The following is an 18,611-nucleotide window of genomic DNA, read 5'->3' as shown; positions in this document are numbered from 1 at the left end:
TATAAAAACGAAATATTACAGTACTATTTATTACGGTATAAAAACTAGGGCGTTAAAATAGGTGATAGCCTTTATTATTTTTTATAGATATCTGATCATCATCACAACCCATTGTCTGTCTACTACTTAGCCCAGGTCTCTGAGAATGAGAACGATTTAGGCCAACTCTGATAGTTTAAACCCTTCACTGTCTGTTACAAAGTAACATATTTTATCATATTTTTGCAGCAGTTAATTTGTAGTACCTATCACAAAACATCGAAATCTATCGACTTCTCTGACGAATCCGACGGTTCTGGGGAAGGCCTCGGCAGTTTCACGCGAGATTGTAACGCAGAAGTGGAAGGCGAGTTGAAATAATTTGAAGACGAAGGCTGTTGGGAATTTTTCGAAGATGCTTTTTTCTTCGCGTCTATTGTAGAGATCAATCGTAAAACTCCCGTTTGGAATTCTAAAACTTCGTTGTCGTCGTATTTGTGCAAATGTGGCAACACACCTTGAAAAAACGATATGTGAGGATCCGGTTTCTCCTCAAGTACCTTCAACAGTTTCAACTCAATTTCGTCTGGCACTCTCTTTTTCTTGCCTTTGCTATTTTGGTGTTGGCGTTTTCTTTTACTAAATCTCTGAGTATTTCTCTCTGGCATGTCATTTTGTCTGTCCGAGTGTCTCTCCTCACTGACATCGAGTTTCTCGTTGTCAGCCAGCATCAAAAGCTCGTCATTGCTGTCGTTTACGTCCACGGATATGTTTGCATCGAACTCGTCTGCAGATTGTTCTGAATCATAAAATTTTGCCAGAAATTTCATTTGATTGTTGTACACATATTTTTTTATTTTCAAACCTTGCTCTTTGGTTCTCTTCAGCTTTCGTTTATATTTCGTGTACGCATCGCGAAGATTAGTCCATCTACGTGTCACTGCTTTCCCTGAAATCATAAAATGATCACCAAACGGCCCGGACTTTTAAATCTAATAGTAGTCAGAGTGAACGAGTGAAAGATTCGAAGCAACGTTGTTGTAAACTGAACTTTTGTGCCGAAAAGATTCAAGAAAAAAAAACATCACTCGCGGTCCCTCTTTTATTTTGCTTCACGCAATTCTGTGCATTGCGTAGTGAAATTGGGCGAAGTCACAGGCATCCTCTAGATAGACTTAGGAAATAAAGTTCAGTGCAAAGCACCGCACCTTTTTCCAAACTATAACTAAACTTAGTTTTACAAGACTTGCGTTGATGCATTTTACGTTGAGCCTTAAACTTATGTAACGCCACGCCGCCTCAGCCAATCGCAACGCGCCAACGCCAACCAGACTATCCGAGTCAAGCCGAGCTGGCCAATCACCGCCTGTTACAGCCGATAACCGCCAAGACGGCCAATCATAGCCTACTGCCGCCGTGACAGCCAATCAACGCCAGCGCCATTGACAGCCGAACGCAACTCCGCCACCACTGCCGAATCCCTTCGGTGGGGATAACGCCATATAAAGCTATGCGAGCTCATTTTTATGATTATTGTTCTATCGTACGCATTGTAAGCTGAAACTATGTCCATTTGTGTAAACAAGTGTAAATTATATAAATAGTAACAAAGTAACAATAGTAATAAAGCAATGAGTGATTTGTATTAGTGTGTTTAGTGAAGTGATATAATAAATTTGGGCGATTATACTGATTTGCTCTTTTTATTTAAACCCACTGTTTCATCTCAGAAGTGGGATTAATAAAGAAAGTTATGATGCATAATCGCGCCAATTAACGAGTCGGCAAAGACATGCCATCTACTTTGTTCATCCGCAAGGATGAAACGAATCATCGTGTAAAAATCAAGCGACAATGAAGATCGTCCACTTCTGGGGCCCGGAAGGTCCTTAGAAGAGTTTTGAACCGGAGGTACATTCATCTGCAGCGTGCATGGTTTCTACGCCCGATGGCAACCTACCCTCAACTTCTACGCGTAATAACTGAGGTATGATCCATCCATTATTCCATTTCAAATAATCCCGTTTTTAATGATATTGATGCATAGTGTAATGAGGTTGATCGTGTTTGTAACCTCTACTGACCCCACCACCCTGTTGTAACACCCTGTTTGAGGTTATGAAATTAGTATTAGAGCACGCGGGTTATGATAGGTGGTCATTATACGCTCGCGGATAGTGAATGGTTTGAGTGATAGCTGAAGATAAATATAACTGTAATTTGTGGCATATCTGACCGTCAAATAAAGGTTTAGGTTTAAAGATGTTTAATTCTCATAAAAACAAAAAAGTCATTTACATAAGAACTTAATTCTAAGAAAATAAAGTTTACAATATTCGCCATTTAATTAAGTACTCATTCAGCGCATTTGTTGAAGTAATTCGCATTACTCATAGTGTGAGCAGCTAATTCAGTTTTAAATGGATTGAATGAGTGTACATTTTTTATGTGTGCAGGTATTTTGATGTACAGTTTAGCTCCTTCATAGATAAGGGTTTTTCTGCCATAAATTGTTCTAGTTTTGGGTAAGGCAAGGTAACTAGCTCGACGAGTTTTAGTTTTAATTTTTGTAAATGTGATATTTGTGTGTATTGTTTTATTTATAGTTTTCCTAACAAAAATACACGTATTGTATATATATAACTGATAAAATAATGGCGGTGAATACTAATGCTAAAATTGCAACCGATTGATTTAGTCAACTTTTTATCGAATCAGGTAAAAACCCGCTCAACCATCCACTTTTCACGTTGCATCTCGCCGAGATACCCGCAATTTGAATTCGCAGTTTAATTCTAGAAAACGTACTTAGTGGGTTAGTAGTAGTGCTTTCCAGTATGTGGAAATTATGACCAAGTGCTACCGGTACGAAAAAGTTAACAAGTAATTCAATAAGTTAAATAATAAAAAATAAAAACTCCCGACTGCAGTTTGCGCTGCATATTTTTCGGCTCTTACATTAAATCGTATAAAATCCACCACATTGATTGTTTAAAGAATTTTATATATCCATTGACACACACGCCATCAAGACGAATGACGTATCATTTATCAAAATCGGTTAAAATTGTTGAGTGGTTATGAACTGACACAAATACATACTGATCAGGAATTAATTAAAAAAAAAAGATCTAGTATATCGGATGGTAACAATAGTTCTCAGACTACCCGCAAATTTCAACCAGAAGTTTTCCAGAAACAAGCTTTGACGCTATTAGTGTTTTTATTTGCACAAGGCTCAGTTATAGTATAAGGTTCTATAAACCTTTAAGGTTATTTTTTTTCGCGTCGTCGGTGATATTCCCGCTGCAGTCATACAGACAACACGGGGTACGTGTGGGGTACCTGTAAATTATTTTTAAGGGTACAATAATATCATTTACGTCAGAATCGGTTGATGAACACTTTCAGTGTGCTCAAACCCAGTTTTGCATATAGCATGGCGATCGCAATTTGAATGTAAAATCGAATTGTTTTATGATGTTCACTTTTGAGTTTCTTGTGAAATTGATTTTCATGTGGTTATATGATTGTTATGTAATATGAATATAGATCTTCATAATTGGGGCAGACGTACTTTATAAATCGACTGGGAGCTACTTGTAGTCAAACAATAATATTGTGTTTATCTTTCTTTTCTCGGAATTTTTGGTGAGTTCGTGAAGTGCAAACGTCATCGCCTACGATGGTCACCACTGATGCTTTGCTGTGTGCTGTGTGCCTGATGCCGAGCGCGTCACTGCGAGGCACCACATCGTGGCGCGCTAACGATGCAGGGTTGCAGCCAATGGGTATCTTTAAGCCGCCGCATTGTTGCCTATTTGGGGTGACATAAGCGCTGTTAAGCGTTTATGCTGTATGGTATGACTGTTCTTTTATTTTTACTAAAAGTTAGTGTTTATGAAGTCTGTACGTGTTGTAACTTGTAGTTTAAATCACATTCTTTGAATGATTGAGAGCATAGTAAGTAGATCTTACTCACGGCTTTGGAACTGTCTCGTATAATATACAAGCCAGTGGCACAGCGTATGAGTAAATACAAATAGGTAGTGTAATGTAGGCAGAATTGGGCACTTGGAGGAAACGTAATAATAACTATTACCAGTTAGATATCCTTATGATTTTGATAATGCTTTTGTCATTTTAGAAAAAAAGTAGTGCTTGTAGGCAGCATGTATGTTACGTACTTTTGCCAACAAGCTTTCAATCGAGTCAATTTCATCATTCTACCTTAAGATTGTCGGTCCAATCATAATGTAAGTAGAAAGTTCAAGTGGCACTTTTAATTATAACCATGATATAGCTTTGTGCCGTTCATTGTTAGTCAGGTGGACCGGACGTACCGTAAGAATTTTCACTAAGCCGACTAGACTGACGTTTTACATAATATCTTGAGTTCAGTTGGTGTTAGTATGCCTGCCTGGTTATGTAGCTTACATAGTAGGGAATAGGAATGGAATAGAAAACTGTTATTTGACTGATGATCCTGTATTACCTAAATTCAATCGTGAACTGTTTTCGGAATTACATAGATGCCGAAGTGAAGACAGTAGCCAAGTCTTACGTTCTGCAGCCAAGTCTTACTTTCTGCAGCCAAGTCTTACTTTCTGCAGCCAAGTCTTACTTTCTGCAGCCAAGTCTTACTTTCTGCAGCCAAGTCTTACTTTCTGCAGCCAAGTCTTACTTTCTGCAGCCAAGTCTTACTTTCTGCAGCCAAGTCTTACTTTCTGCAGCCAAGTCTTACTTTCTGCTGCCAAGTCTTACTTTCTGCTGCCAAGTCTTACTTTCTGCTGCCAAGTCTTACTTTCTGCAGCCAAGTCTTACTTTCTGCAGCCAGGTCTTACTTTCTGCAGCCAGGTCTTACTTTCTGCAGCCAGGTCTTACTTTCTGCAGCCAGGTCTTACTTTCGGTAGCCAAGTCTTACTTTCGGTAGCCAAGTCTTACTTTCGGTAGCCAAGTCTTACTTTCGGTAGCCAAGTTTTACTTTCGGTAGCCAAGTTTTACTTTCGGTAGCCAAGTTTTACTTTCGGTAGCCAAGTTTTACTTTCGGTAGCCAAGTTTTACTTTCGGTAGCCAAGTTTTACTTTCGGTAGCCAAGTTTTACTTTCGGTAGCCAAGTTTTACTTTCGGTAGCCAAGTTTTACTTTCGGTAGCCAAGTTTTACTTTCGGTAGCCAAGTTTTACTTTCGGTAGCCAAGTTTTACTTTCGGTAGCCAAGTTTTACTTTCAATAGCCAAGTTTTACTTTCGGTAGCCAATTTTTACTTTCGAAAGCCAAGTTTTACTTTCGATAGGAGTACTTTCATCTCGTTGCTCGTTGAGAGATCTCCCTGCAAGGATTTAAGTGAGATTCCTTTTCAAGTCAGAGTAATAGCATTCACAGCTTCACGAGAAGCGAAAGGATATCGCTCATCAGTAGTGTAGGTACAATTTGATTATTACAGATGCTTTTGCAAAATTTGTTATTAGCCGAAAACGATCAGTTTCGTAGAATATTATACATAATTTGCCTTATTTGGACATCCTAGTAAAGTTATAAAGTGAGCATAAGAATGCTTTTACTAGTAGACATTTTAGAGTTTCCGAGTGTCGACTGATTAATAGTTAGGTATGTTTTGACCTCCATGATACTACCACGAGTCAAGTGCCTAGTCAAGCCAATCCAAGCACTAACCAGACCATGTTAAACGCGTTGTGCCACAGGTCCTAGCGAAACTGCGAATAAAATGATTGGACAAACTGTTAACTGATATTATTTGGACTACTGACAATACTCTCAATGAATGTGATATCCATAATTTGGTATTTACCTAGGTCACGATGCCATGTTACTATTAATGTAAAATTAGCGAACTCGGGATGGTTATGCGTAACAAGGCAAATGCTCGGTAAAGGATAGCAAGCGATAGGATAAAGCTAACTAATGTAACTGACAAAATTAATATTTCATTTAATCATAACAAAGGAATTTAGTTATTTAGTGGCAAGTTCCCACAAGCATTGCGATAGAAGTAAACACTGATAGCATTTACTCAGGTTCATTTTCGTAACCAAGCTGGTAGGCATTAAGAGAACTCGAAGTGTTAAGGGGTTTCGAGGCTACGAAGCTTGTACATGCCTGAGCAGACTCTTTAAAGCCATATCACAGCGCCTACGGCTCTTATATCCAACAGTGCTAACTGTTCCGATAAATAACTTGAAACCGAAGACCTTGTTGAGCTATTGTCTACCAGAAAGCTAACCAAGCATTTTCCCATTGCGGGAGCAATTCATTGTTTCAGGACGGCCGAATGTAACGCCACGCCGCCTCAGCCAATCGCAACGCGCCAACGCCAACCAGACTATCCGAGTCAAGCCGAGCTGGCCAATCACCGCCTGTTACAGCCGATAACCGCCAAGACGGCCAATCATAGCCTACTGCCGCCGTGACAGCCAATCAACGCCAGCGCCATTGACAGCCGAACGCAACTCCGCCACCACTGCCGAATCCCTTCGGTGGGGATAACGCCATATAAAGCTATGCGAGCTCATTTTTATGATTATTGTTCTATCGTACGCATTGTAAGCTGAAACTATGTCCATTTGTGTAAACAAGTGTAAATTATATAAATAGTAACAAAGTAACAATAGTAATAAAGCAATGAGTGATTTGTATTAGTGTGTTTAGTGAAGTGATATAATAAATTTGGGCGATTATACTGATTTGCTCTTTTTATTTAAACCCACTGTTTCACTTAGTAAAGTACCTATCTAATTCGTCTGAAGTAGATAAAACGGCTTTAGCCCTGTTCTTAGGTCAAAAGGTACCACTCGAGTAAAAAAAAAATTAATTCGGCGACGCCTTTAGTCTAAGAACCCTATGAGAAAGTTTGAAGAGTTAACCACATCTAGAAAGTGCAAAAAATAAGTAAAACTGCATTTTGAATTAACCGCCATTACAAACAGACTTTTATACACGGCACGGGTAGTCCATTGATTAGTATATGTATAGGGTAGTCTGGGTTGGTTAGTTGTAACTTGTACAGTATTTTTATGTAATTTGCAAAACCAGATTATTTTGCAAGTACTTGCCTACATTTTTTATCCATATTAGTAGGTGCCTACTTACCTACCTATTATTATTAATCTAGTATGTCTATCTGTCTGTTACCTTTTCATGTCAACCGCTGAACCGATCTTGATAAAATTTGGCGGCGAGATAGCAGATAGATAATTAAATCGGTTCCCAGGTTACTTAGTAATAGTAAGCAATGACTAGTTTTTATTCTGGAAAATCTACAAAAGATTTTCAAAAAGCCTAAATCCACGCGAACGAAGTCGCGGACTTCAGCTATAGTAGACAAATAAAACGTGAAAACCTACCGAATTCCCTCTTCTCCCTTTCCGACATGCCCTCGTAACCTTTATATATCTTGCGACAAACTTCGGCCCATGCTTTTCTCGTGGCATATCTATCTTTGTACATTAGACTATTTTTGTCCCAAAGCAATGTTCTTTCTTCCACCATTGAAATCAGCATGTCATTATCGATTATGTCTTCCATAACACCTATTTCCGGGACGAGTAAAAAAAGAATAGAATCAAGAAACCAAGCTCGTAATTATTGTACTCAGTAGGTACTCACAAATAAACAGAACGATAAAAATCGTGATGTGTGCACTGCGCAATGGGTCACGCGGCACCCCACTGACGGAATGTCAATGGCACGGCAACGCACGGAATCAATACGGCGTCCTTCGCTTGTTATTATGATACTAATTTGAATAGCCCGCTGACTATACGTCAATGACAGCCATGGCTATTACATCATTACTTAGTCGCATTTATTATAATACGACTAAAATCGAGTACGATTTATGCCGTTGGTCATTTCTGAATTCTGGCCAAATTACTGTAGGTACCTATGTAGTATGGACACAGGACACTATGGAACTATCACACTTATCACACTAATATTATAAAGGCGAAAGTTTGTATGTGTGTGTATGTATGTTTGTTACTCCTTCACGCAAAAACGACTGGACGGATTTGGCTGAAATTTAAAATGGAGATAGATAATATCCTGGATTAGCACATAGGCTACTTTTTATCCCGGAAAATCAAAGAGTTCCCACGGGATTTCGAAAAACCTAAATCCACGCGGGCGAAGTCGCGGGCATCGGCTAGTAATGTATGAAGGTATATTATTTAAGTAGGTACCTACTACCTATAGCTTTGTGGCATATTTTTTTATTCTGATGCTAGGTAGATTGGCAACCACAGTAATAGTGAACGCACACTTATCCGAGCCGAACGAAACGATTTTTAGAATTCGGAATATGAAATCTCACTTGCGCGAGTCAAAGATTCGGACGATTCGACGCGGGGAAGTGGGCGAGGTTTCAGTAGATTTCATATACCTACAGAATTCTAAAATTCGTTTCGTTCGGCTCGGACAAGTATACGTTCACCTTTAGGTAATTCTAACAACCATTGCTCAACACGTTGAAGCTTCAACGTCACTGGCAGGCGTTAAATGTTATAGGTAGGTAGTCCAATTTTTCTTTGATTTTACGTCACCATAGCCTAATTTCTAATTTGACATTATATCGTCAATTCAAGATAGAACCGATAGTTTCCTCACTCTATCTTGACTGCGAAATGAGATCTCACCTGATAGTAAGCGGATCTCACCTGATTCTAAGATGGAAGCGGGCTAACCTGGAATGGGTATGGAATTCAGTCCTAGACTCAACCGTTGAGCTATCGAGGCTCTAATAAAAAAAAATGCATATTATTTGTTCAGATTTTATTATCAAGTATTTTGTTTTATAATAATTAAATAATGCTAACTTTACAACATTTCCCTTTTGCATCTTACACTATTAATCAAACTTATTTTATACAGAATATAATTTAATGGCAAAAAAGTGTTGAAAAAATGTGCAGATATTTTGTAGTTATAATAAAAAAAAATTGAATAAAATTTTCACAGTACTAATGATGTGGATTAATTTCTTGATAATTTTACAAAGTTAAATAAACATAGTAATTTTCATTTCTTAAAATGATAGTATTCTCATTAAAATTATAATATTTTACCCAACTGCAGAAAATTACAAAAATGTCAGTTATTAAGTTTTAATACACAGTAATGAATATTATATCGTAATTCGTAACTTATAACAGTAACGCATTCATTTCTATTACATACATTATATGAAATGGAGGCTAATTGCGCAACTCATTCGATCTTTTTGATATCTAAAGGCCTGGACAGACGAGGCACTATTGCTTTTTTGCTTGCACTTTTACTATGGTGTTTCCCTGTACTATTAGTCCTTTGTGTGCGTTATACAATGCAGTTGTTAGGTTGCAATCTATTGAGCGCACTTTAACTTTGCTTAGACTATACTAACCATACACAGGCATTGTGTGTAAATGAGAGGAAATGATTAACGCCGCGATCTTCTATTCGGCTTTTATTATCAGGAGTCTTATCATAGTATTTTATGTACGAGTGGGTTGCGCAAATATTCCCCTGGTGGTATTAGGAACAAGGTTTTTATATAAATCCAAATGTGATGGCTATATTCATTCAAGAACGATTACTTAAAAATATCAACTACGGATGTGTTCTATTACTATGTATAACCCACACTCCCTCATTCAAATCTCTAACATTAATTACCTAATTTTTATACATAAATATAACAGTTTTTTTTCTTATAAAAGTTAATTTTTCAACCAAAAAACTAATGTATTACAATTGAATGATCACATAACACACCTACAACATTAACATGTGGAGGTGATGTTATTCGATGTGGTGATAAAAATAACTAATTATGGGCAGTATTCTGAAACTTTAATGCATTGCGACCTCTATTAGTATTTAGTACACGCTGGACCTACGATTGCCGACCTGTTTTGGAAGCATCGTCCATGTTTGGAAGAGACTTGATTTTGGCGCTGATAGCGGCCGGGAACGTCATGTAAGCGTACTCGGAACTATATGTCAGTGACGAGACACCTGTCACCATAGTGCCAATTGACAGGCCAAAATAATTATAATGGTGTCTGTTTTAAATTTTATTCTTGTTAATAATAATGGCTCTTTTATGACGTTTGCAGTAAGAGTATGACCAACATACCTGTTAAAGTCCTGTGAACAACCGAATTAGCACAATTATCGTTGTATTAAAGTTTCGTAATCTACCCATAGTAACTATAGACAAGTGACGGCGATGCGACAGTGAAAGGACCAAAGGCCGAGAAATTAATATGCAATGAGACATGTATATAAATTATATAGAACTAACTACAGAATCAGCTCCCTAAAATGCATACTGGTTACAGTTGCTATTTTGTACAAAAACTTTAGACAGTATGAAGGCACCAACTAAAGGAAAATGATTGAAGAGTCCTTGAAAAACAGTCTATGAACTAATTTCTAATTTTCTTTTTAATTTCTGGTGTAACTCCAACGATAAGTAGTCAGATATAACGCTGACCATACATGATCAATTTTGCATCAAGTTTATAGCAAGAACTTCATTGTGTATGCTCAGTGTTCTATATTGACCAGAAAGATGTGAGAACAGTTCAAATCCAAAGAGTATTTGAATCTTTTTCCTTAGTCTGTTAATGGATCAGGCAATGGTGCTAATTCAATAGTACAGAATTTCTAAATTGATAGTTCTAAAATTAAAGTAATATTTGTAAAAAGAATCACAATAATTTAAGATGTGCCAATTTATCAGCCATGGGTTGAAATGATGATGATGATGAATTTAGTTTTGATATAGTGTACATCAGAATAAGCACCATTACATAGTGGAGAGATGTATGTACAACTCGAGTCTAGGGTTCATCCTCACATGAATGGTTGGTCATGTGGATCACTATTATAACTATTGGATGGGTTAAGTGAACAGACATGATTGGATAGCTAGTAGATCTAGATATTTCGCTCAGCAATAGCTCACCCTTTAGCATGAACATGAATGGATATATATATGCAGATAAGTGTTGCATGGCTAGGACTCATAAGCGGAGTGGTGTGTGGCTAGGTGTGCAGCCAGCTGGATAGTGGCGGCCTTGCTCAACACAATATGGTTAGGGTTCAGTTTGGTGAATGGAGATGAATGGACCACAATGACAGCTAGAGAGTGTATACACTGCATAGTGAGATTTAACATTTCAATTAATGGTCATTAATGGATATCTAGTGGATGGGTGTCGCATGGCTAGGACTCACGTGTAGAGTGGAGGTGTGGTGTGGCTAGGAGTGTGTGGGTGGCTGGTACTTGGGCTGGATGATGGAGGTCTTGCGCAACGGCACGGTTTCGGGCGTGGGAATAGCGTCGCCTGTGGGCAGCTTGGCGGGCACGGCAGGAGCTTTGAATGGCGCCGCCAGGTTGCCCGGCCGCTGCTTTGCCATCTGGTAGTCACCCGAGTCAAAGAACTTTTGCTGCAGACAAAAACCATTAAAATTAATCTCAGAGGTTTTTAAGCTTTATTTGTATTTATTTGTATATATCGAGCGTGAGAGGAGGGCGCTTGCCGTAAGATGCAACATGATCGCGCGTAGATTTTTCCGCTGCAATGAACAAGTAAAGAACACTCTTTTCAGAGCATTTTGTCAAAACCTTTACACTTGCCAGCTATGGTTTAACTACACAAGACGCTCGTATAGTGCCATCAGGGTGCAGTACAATGATGCCTACCGCATCCTGATGAAACTACCGCGATTTTGTAGTGCATCGAACATGTTCGCATCGGCAAGAATGCCAGACTTCTTCGCGATTATACGTTCCCGAATAGCTTCCTTTTTGGAGCGATTAAGTCACTCAAATAATGAGATTCTACGGACGATGTATGAGCACTTGGATGTCGCCATTTTCCGATATTGGTTGACGCAGCATCGCAGTGCGAATCGAAAATAAAGATATAAATATAAGACGGTAATACATTATTGTACCTATTTATTTTTGTCTTTATTATATTTAGATCTAAGCTTTTATATATTTTATATTCGACTTTTATGACTTTGTAATAATATGGGTACATTTTTACCTGAAATAAAGAATTATTATTATTCATATAACTTACTCTCACGCCCGGTTACAAAATAGATATATATAAAAGCCAAAGGGAATATAATATACTTACATACATAAAAATAAATAAACCTACATACACATTTACATAAATACATATTTGTACCGGGCGGAGGATTACGCCCCGGCAGGGGAGACCAAACGGCCGGGGGTCAGGGCGACAGGCTGAGAAAGCGGCGGACTATCCTAGCCGAGTCTAGCAAGACCGCTTTTTGCATCCTGGCTGCGAGCGAGCTGCCACGGAACCCCAGTCGCCTCAGATGGTGAGCGAGGCTGACTGGGATCAACCCGTTTGCAGATATGACGATTGGGATGATTTCGGTGGACTCCACATGCCACATGCCGGAAACCTCGTGAGCCAGATCAAGATACTTGCGTTTTTTCTCCGTCTCAGCTCTCACGAGGTTCTCGTCATATGGAATGGTGATGTCCACCAAAAACACCCTCGACTGTGCCCGGTCCATCACCACGATGTCAGGCTTATTCGCTAGAATAGTCCTGTCCGTGATGATGGACCGGTCCCAATAGAGCCGGACTCCGTCGCGCTCGAGTACCGGCACCGGTGTGTACTTGTAATACGGCAACCTCTCATCCAGGAGACCGTACTTCAGAGCAAGCTCTTGGTGAAGGATTTTGGCTGCTTGGTTGTGTCTATGCAGATACTCAGTGTTGGCAAGCGCCGAACATCCCGAAAGCACATGTCTGAGTGACTCGCCGGGATGGCGACAAGCTCGACAGATGTCGTGAGTGCCATCCTTCAGAATGTACCTTCGGTAGTTCCGCGTCTTAACCACCTGATCTTGTATCGCACAGACAAACCCTTCGGTTTCCCCGAAGAGGTCACCAAAGCGCAGCCATTGCACGGACGCTTTTTTATCTACGTGTGGCTCATTAAGAGCTTTAAAAAAGCGTCCGTGCAACTCCCTCTCCTTCCATACGGTCTCCCGGTCAGAGGTGCTAAGTACCACCGGTTTCTGCCACTCGGTTTTGGCTAAGGATAGTGGAGTGAGTCCTTTATCACATTCTATGACCTCTCTATGCATGGGGGACCCCCTCATCGTCTCAAAGTAGGTTCTGAGATTGGATATCTCCCGGTTATGCATGGTCTTGACGCTTAATACGCCTCGACCTCCACACTTCCGGGGGATATACAATCTCATCACAGACGATTTTGGATGGTGCATGCGATAGAGAGTCATAGTCGTGCGGACTTTTCTGTCCAGGGCGTCAAGTTCGGTCTGAGTCCAACTGAGCACGCCAAAGGTGTACATGAGGACGGGCATAACCCAGCCGTTATAAGCTCGGACCTTATTGGCGCCTGACAAATAACTTTTACAGACTTTTGTCAGACGGCCAAAAAAGGCCTCGCAAACAGACTGTTTCATGTCCGCCTCTTTTACACCTAGGGATTGTGACATGCCCAGATACCGGTATGACTCAGCTTCAGAGAGGGTCTTAATGTTGGATGGCTCGAGATTAATCTCGGCCGAATGAGTAACCTGTCCCCTCTCCACATGCACGACCGCACACTTGTCCAGTCCAAGCTCCATCCTGATGGAATTGCTGAACTCAGTGGTGATGTTCAGCAGCTCCCTCAGGCGGGTGGCATTGGGTGCCAGCAGTTTGAGGTCGTCCATGTACAGAAGGTGAGGTACTTTTGTCCCTCCTCTCCGAAACTGAAAGCCTGTCCCCGAGCCCTCCAGCAGGGTGCTAAGCGGGTTCAGAGACAGGCAAAACCATAGCGGGCTCAGACAATCACCCTGGAAGATACCCCGTCCTATCCTTATCCGGTCATCGGCAGCCGCCAACCGCTCACCATGGAGACACAGGATCGTGCTCCATTGCCCCATGCATGCCTCAAGGAAGTCCCGAACTGCACTGTCAACTTTGTACAGCTCAAGGACCCTCAAGAGCCATGAATGGGGCACCGAGTCGAATGCCTTTTTGTAGTCGATCCAGGCGGCGGAGAAATTCCGACGGTTGCGTTTGACCAGTTGGCCCGCAACGGAGTCGATGAGAAGGAGCTCCTTAGTACCACGACCACCGCCCCGACATCCGTTCTGAGCCCCAGACATGATGTTATTCTCGTCTATGTGACGGGAGATCTTGAGGCTCAGAACGGATGTCAGTGTCTTATAGATGGTAGTAAGACACGTAATGGGACGATACTTAGCCGGGTCGGTGGCATCGGTGGATTTTGGAGCTAGGTGAGTGATCCCGGTGGTGAAAAGGCTCGGGAGTGCCCTCTGCTCGAGAGCCTCTTGGAATTGTCGAGCCAAGGTCGCATGGCAAGCCGAAAAACCTTTTAGCCAGTAGTGATGCAGTCCGTCGGGTCCCGGGCTTTTCCAGTTCGGAGCCCGCCTTACTGCACCAGCTACATCCTCCGCAGAGATGGCGACCGGGTTCATCGGTTCTATTCTGGCACATGCTTCCTCTACCGCCGCAATCCAAGGGCCCTCCTCATGCTCCACCTCCCTCGACCACACCCCCCGCCAGAAAGCGACTAGGTCGGCCGGGTCCGGTCGCTGAGAGGTAGAGCAGACTGCTGGGCACTCCAGTCTTTTGTAGAACCTTTTCTGATCACTCGAGAAGAGACGATTTTGCTGAAATCGCTCGACTCTTGCCGAGTATCGTCGGATGCGGTTCCCCCATGCAGCGATTTTCTGCTTCAGGTCGTCGATGCGCTCTGTTAGCTTTTGCGCAATATCGGGCTGGTCCAACCTGACCCCACACCCGCTAAACGCAACTCCAACAGATCGCACAATCCTTGGCCTAGTGTTGCCCGACCTGAAGCTTTGCAGTCTGCCAATGAGGACTCTGGCAAGAGTGATACGGCGTTCTATTCTCTTCTTCCAGGCCGGTTCCGCGCTGCGCCTTGTGGCAGCAGCACGCCCCAGTCCCGGAGTCTTGGCACCGATGAATCGGTGCACGGCTAGCGCCGCACCGAAGATAATAGAAGCCGTATCACCCAGGCCAGTGCTGCTTTCCAGATGTTGTGGCAGCATTTTGTTTATGGCCTCAATGACATCCCGCGTCGCTACATTTAGTGTAAGACGGGAAAGCCGCGGACGATTCTCTAGAGGAGCGCTCCGAATTTCAGAAATCGCCTCTTCTAAAATCCCTCTCATCCGCTCTATATCAAGGGAGACTGTTCCCTCAGTGTCTTCCTCCACAGGCAAATCTTGTGAGATGGTAACTGTCTCGTCGCGGGCAGGCGCCGCCTGGGAGACGATTTGCTCTGTGGTAGGTGCTGACACTTCTGGAACAGCCTCACGTCGCAATCGTTCGAGCTCGGTAGCGTTGAAGATGTTAGAACGCTGAATATACCGAGCCCGGTCTGCCAGGTTTTGTTCCATGACAGTTAGATTCGGCTCGAGCAGCAGGAACTCGCGGTACATTGCCGCTCGGTAGCCAGTCCGTCCGGTTTCCCCTCCTGTCGCCCTGTAGTACGCACGCATGACATTCTCGTTCATGAGAGAAGTCCAGCGCATGCGGCGTACACCACCAGCGGCGGGCGCCGAAGATTGGGCCCTGGTGGACCCGGTCGGAGCCAAGCCATCTGGTGGGGATGATGGATGTGTCGACCGGCTAGGCGGTAGTGCCGGTCGACTGATGGTACTGGCGGCCCGTATGCTGCTACGCCCAGCGCCAGCTCCAGGCGCGCCCTGGCGACCCCCAGGCAGCGGCCCTATTCGCACATTCCTTATATTTCGATCCATCATCATAAAAAGGGGGGGGGGGGGGGGTGAGTGGTGGTTACATCACTCGGGGTCCACTCAGGTCCCCGAGGAGGCTGTTTCTATGGCCAGCGTGCCAAGCTTCGGGGAACTTGGATGATGATGTTACTCAGTTCCCCGATTCCCTTAGTCGCCTCTTACGACACCCACGGGATGAGATGGGGTGGCAACATTCTCCTCTGCCGGTGCCACACGGCATTTTGTAGTGCATCGAACATGTTCGCATCGGCAAGAATGCCAGACTTCTTCGCGATTATACGTTCCCGAATAGCTTCCTTTTTGGAGCGATTAAGTCACTCAAATAATGAGATTCTACGGACGATGTATGAGCACTTGGATGTCGCCATTTTCCGATATTGGTTGACGCAGCATCGCAGTGCGAATCGAAAATAAAGATATAAATATAAGACGGTAATACATTATTGTACCTATTTATTTTTGTCTTTATTATATTTAGATCTAAGCTTTTATATATTTTATATTCGACTTTTATGACTTTGTAATAATATGGGTACATTTTTACCTGAAATAAAGAATTATTATTATTATTATTATTATTATTATTAAAATAACATATTTTATTCATATTAAAAACACCATTGATTGAATAATTTCCACTAAATTAAATGTTAAATAAATCAACTATTTCCTTTCTTTACTTTTCATGACCCATCTGTGATGAAAACTGATTTTGATGAAATTCAGTACAGAGATAGCTTGCGTCCTGGAGGCAGACATTGACTTCTTTTTATTCTGAAAATCAAAGAGTTTCCACAGGATTTTTTAAAACGTAGTATAATGTATACTTACTCCTTTAGCAAGTCTTTTTTGTAGAAAAGCTGAATGACCACTGGGACCTCTACCAAGTATCGTGTTCGGAAACTTTGCTTTTAGCTTTGCCTCTTCTAATTTTTCCAGTTCCTTTGGCTAAAATAAAAGATTAAAAAAAGATGTTAGTGATCTACATTTTGTACATTCCAACAGGGTAATTTGCTAACTCAGTGCATCGGTTAGATTATTATTAGATACATTGATACATTGCTCCTGCACTGAGTGATATGTAAATAATTTTTCGCAGAATACCTTCAATGGATTAAAAATAAATGTCAAGCTTAGTGGCTATCACTCATTGTTGAACACTGAGTTAGCAAATCACTCCACTGATCCTGTGTACTCCCATTATTGCTCATATTTTTATTGGTAGATATGCAGATTTCCTCTTAATTACTATTATTGTTTTGTATTACTTATCTATATTTCAAATACAGATTATCGGAAAATATGTAAGAAGCAAAACTCACATCTTTTGGAGGTTCATTTTGATCAGCTGATTCACTCATTTTGGATTTCTAAAAAATATAAAGTTTAAATTACATTGTGTATTCATAAGATAGTAAGACAATGAGGTTAATTCTGCTCTACATAATCTTTAAACTACACCAACATATCTAAATCTAGTGCTTTTTTGCAGGGAGCATCATGGAAAAGATAGAAAGAAAGAAAAAACATTTATTCTTTGAAATTTGTGCCACACATATTTTATATTTTGTGTACAACAGAACTAGCCATTATATTTTTTATTAGATAACTTAAATCCTGAATTATGTACATACATAGATCATCATTAAATCATTTATTTGTATAAGTATCTGGAAATGATCAATTTAATAGGCGAAAAGGATTGCTCTCTCAGGATTTCTATATTTTAATTTATGGGTGAAAGTTCAAACTGTAACACTAGGTTAACAATGTAAAATTTTGCAAAGATTTACAATGTAAAATAACACACTAATAACTGGGTCAGAAGTTTAAAAAATGCCATGCATCTTTCAGATTGGCATATTATTAAGTACATTTGTATTCAATAAGTAATCAGAGGTATGCAAAGACACTCGAAAACATAAGATTATAAGCGAAACATCTTGAAAACAAATTCGGCATCTTGTGTTCGACATTGAAAATACCCATTGTTTACCTCAGCGTGTTGCTTATAATATCACCTTTTTCTAAGTACTTGAATTTAGCACTTAATACGAGAACTAACTTGATAACTACTAATTATAGTATAATATACGTAAAAAATACTAAAATATAACACCCAGATCACACTTATAACGTTTTTTATTTTTTTATTATAAGCAACGTTTCTTACTCTTGGAAAGTTGTTTACCTTGAAACAAATTGAGTTCTTGAGAGTTTTGATGAACTCGATAATCTTCTGGAGAAATATTTACGTACGTATACTTATATCATAAATCGCAATTACTTGATGTGAAAACGGTTAGGATAGAAGCCAATTTCAATTTGCAAAATTTTCAGAAAATTTTATTCAAGTAAAAATGGCGTTTAACGAGTGTTGCCAAATAACAAATCTGGACGGTAACCACAGAATAAAGTAGGCATGGTAAGCACAGTACAAACGGGTAACATTGATATAATAGTTAAGGATTTTTAGGATGCCATTTAAAGAAAGCTGCGTAAATACAGAATACCTATGGGATAGCAAAATTCCTGTCAATGTAGGCTATATAATATTTTGCTTTGTGGAATTTAGTTTTTTTGTTCCCAGGGATTCACAATAGTAAAAAAAAAAACATATTATGTACAATGTCGAATCAAACGCACAACAGACGGAAACGTTTATGTGCGGAAACCAGCCCAGAGAGAAGAAGAATGTCGAATCAAAAAGATTCTAATGTTACCCGTAGGCCAGAATTACATAAGAATCTATATAATTTTTTATAAGAATCAAATCAATCTATCAAAGTCAATTTGGTGGGTTCGTTTTTTTTTTC

At 40.6% G+C, this 18,611-nt stretch overlaps 2 protein-coding genes across 4 annotated transcripts; both read right to left on the bottom strand.

Annotated features, from left to right (window-relative positions):
* Positions 1-30: 30 nt before the first annotated feature.
* LOC123874624 lies at positions 31-7,658 on the bottom strand. 2 transcript variants are annotated; one of them, XM_045920121.1, is made up of 3 exons: positions 7,603-7,657; positions 7,341-7,526; positions 31-928 (listed from the first exon to the last, which is right to left on the bottom strand). In XM_045920121.1, the coding sequence occupies exons 2-3, from the start codon at positions 7,519-7,521 to the stop codon at positions 249-251; spliced, it is 861 nt and encodes a 286-aa protein (XP_045776077.1). In that variant the 5' UTR covers positions 7,522-7,526; positions 7,603-7,657; the 3' UTR covers positions 31-248. The 2 variants fall into 2 exon arrangements, with proteins under 2 accessions (XP_045776077.1, XP_045776072.1); XM_045920116.1 differs by having other exon boundaries at positions 7,341-7,658.
* LOC123874661 (alpha-endosulfine) lies at positions 2,280-18,184 on the bottom strand. Of its 2 annotated transcripts, XR_006797968.1 has the most exons (5): positions 17,987-18,184; positions 17,118-17,165; positions 16,627-16,743; positions 9,918-11,430; positions 2,280-2,291 (listed from the first exon to the last, which is right to left on the bottom strand). XR_006797968.1 is itself a non-coding variant. In XM_045920166.1 (4 exons), the coding sequence occupies exons 2-4, from the start codon at positions 17,154-17,156 to the stop codon at positions 11,242-11,244; spliced, it is 345 nt and encodes a 114-aa protein (XP_045776122.1). In that variant the 5' UTR covers positions 17,157-17,165; positions 17,987-18,184; the 3' UTR covers positions 9,471-11,241. The 2 variants fall into 2 exon arrangements, 1 of the variants encoding a protein (XP_045776122.1); XM_045920166.1 differs by lacking the exon at positions 2,280-2,291 and having other exon boundaries at positions 9,471-11,430.
* Between the last annotated feature and the right edge of the window lie 427 nt (positions 18,185-18,611).

Source organism: Maniola jurtina, chromosome 2, assembly GCF_905333055.1.
Source record: "Maniola jurtina chromosome 2, ilManJurt1.1, whole genome shotgun sequence".
Classification (NCBI taxonomy): Eukaryota; Metazoa; Arthropoda; class Insecta; order Lepidoptera; family Nymphalidae; genus Maniola; species Maniola jurtina.
Note: the sequence above shows the minus strand (reverse complement) of the source record. Positions and strands in the feature narration are given on the sequence as shown.

Excerpts from the sequence above, each read along its gene's own strand:
- LOC123874624 (XM_045920116.1), bottom strand. The coding sequence starts at position 7,521 with ATGGAAGACATAATCGATAATGACATGCTGATTTCAATGGTGGAAGAA. Across the intron at positions 929-7,340 it reads AAGGGAGAAGAGGGAATTCG|GGAAAGCAGTGACACGTAGA; the intron begins GTAGGTTTTCAC and ends TTATGATTTCAG.
- LOC123874661 (XM_045920166.1), bottom strand. The coding sequence starts at position 17,156 with ATGAGTGAATCAGCTGATCAAAATGAACCTCCAAAAGAT. Across the intron at positions 16,744-17,117 it reads AAAATGAACCTCCAAAAGAT|CCAAAGGAACTGGAAAAATT; the intron begins GTGAGTTTTGCT and ends CTTTTATTTTAG. Across the intron at positions 11,431-16,626 it reads AAAAAAGACTTGCTAAAGGA|CAAAAGTTCTTTGACTCGGG; the intron begins GTAAGTATACAT and ends TTTTGTCTGCAG.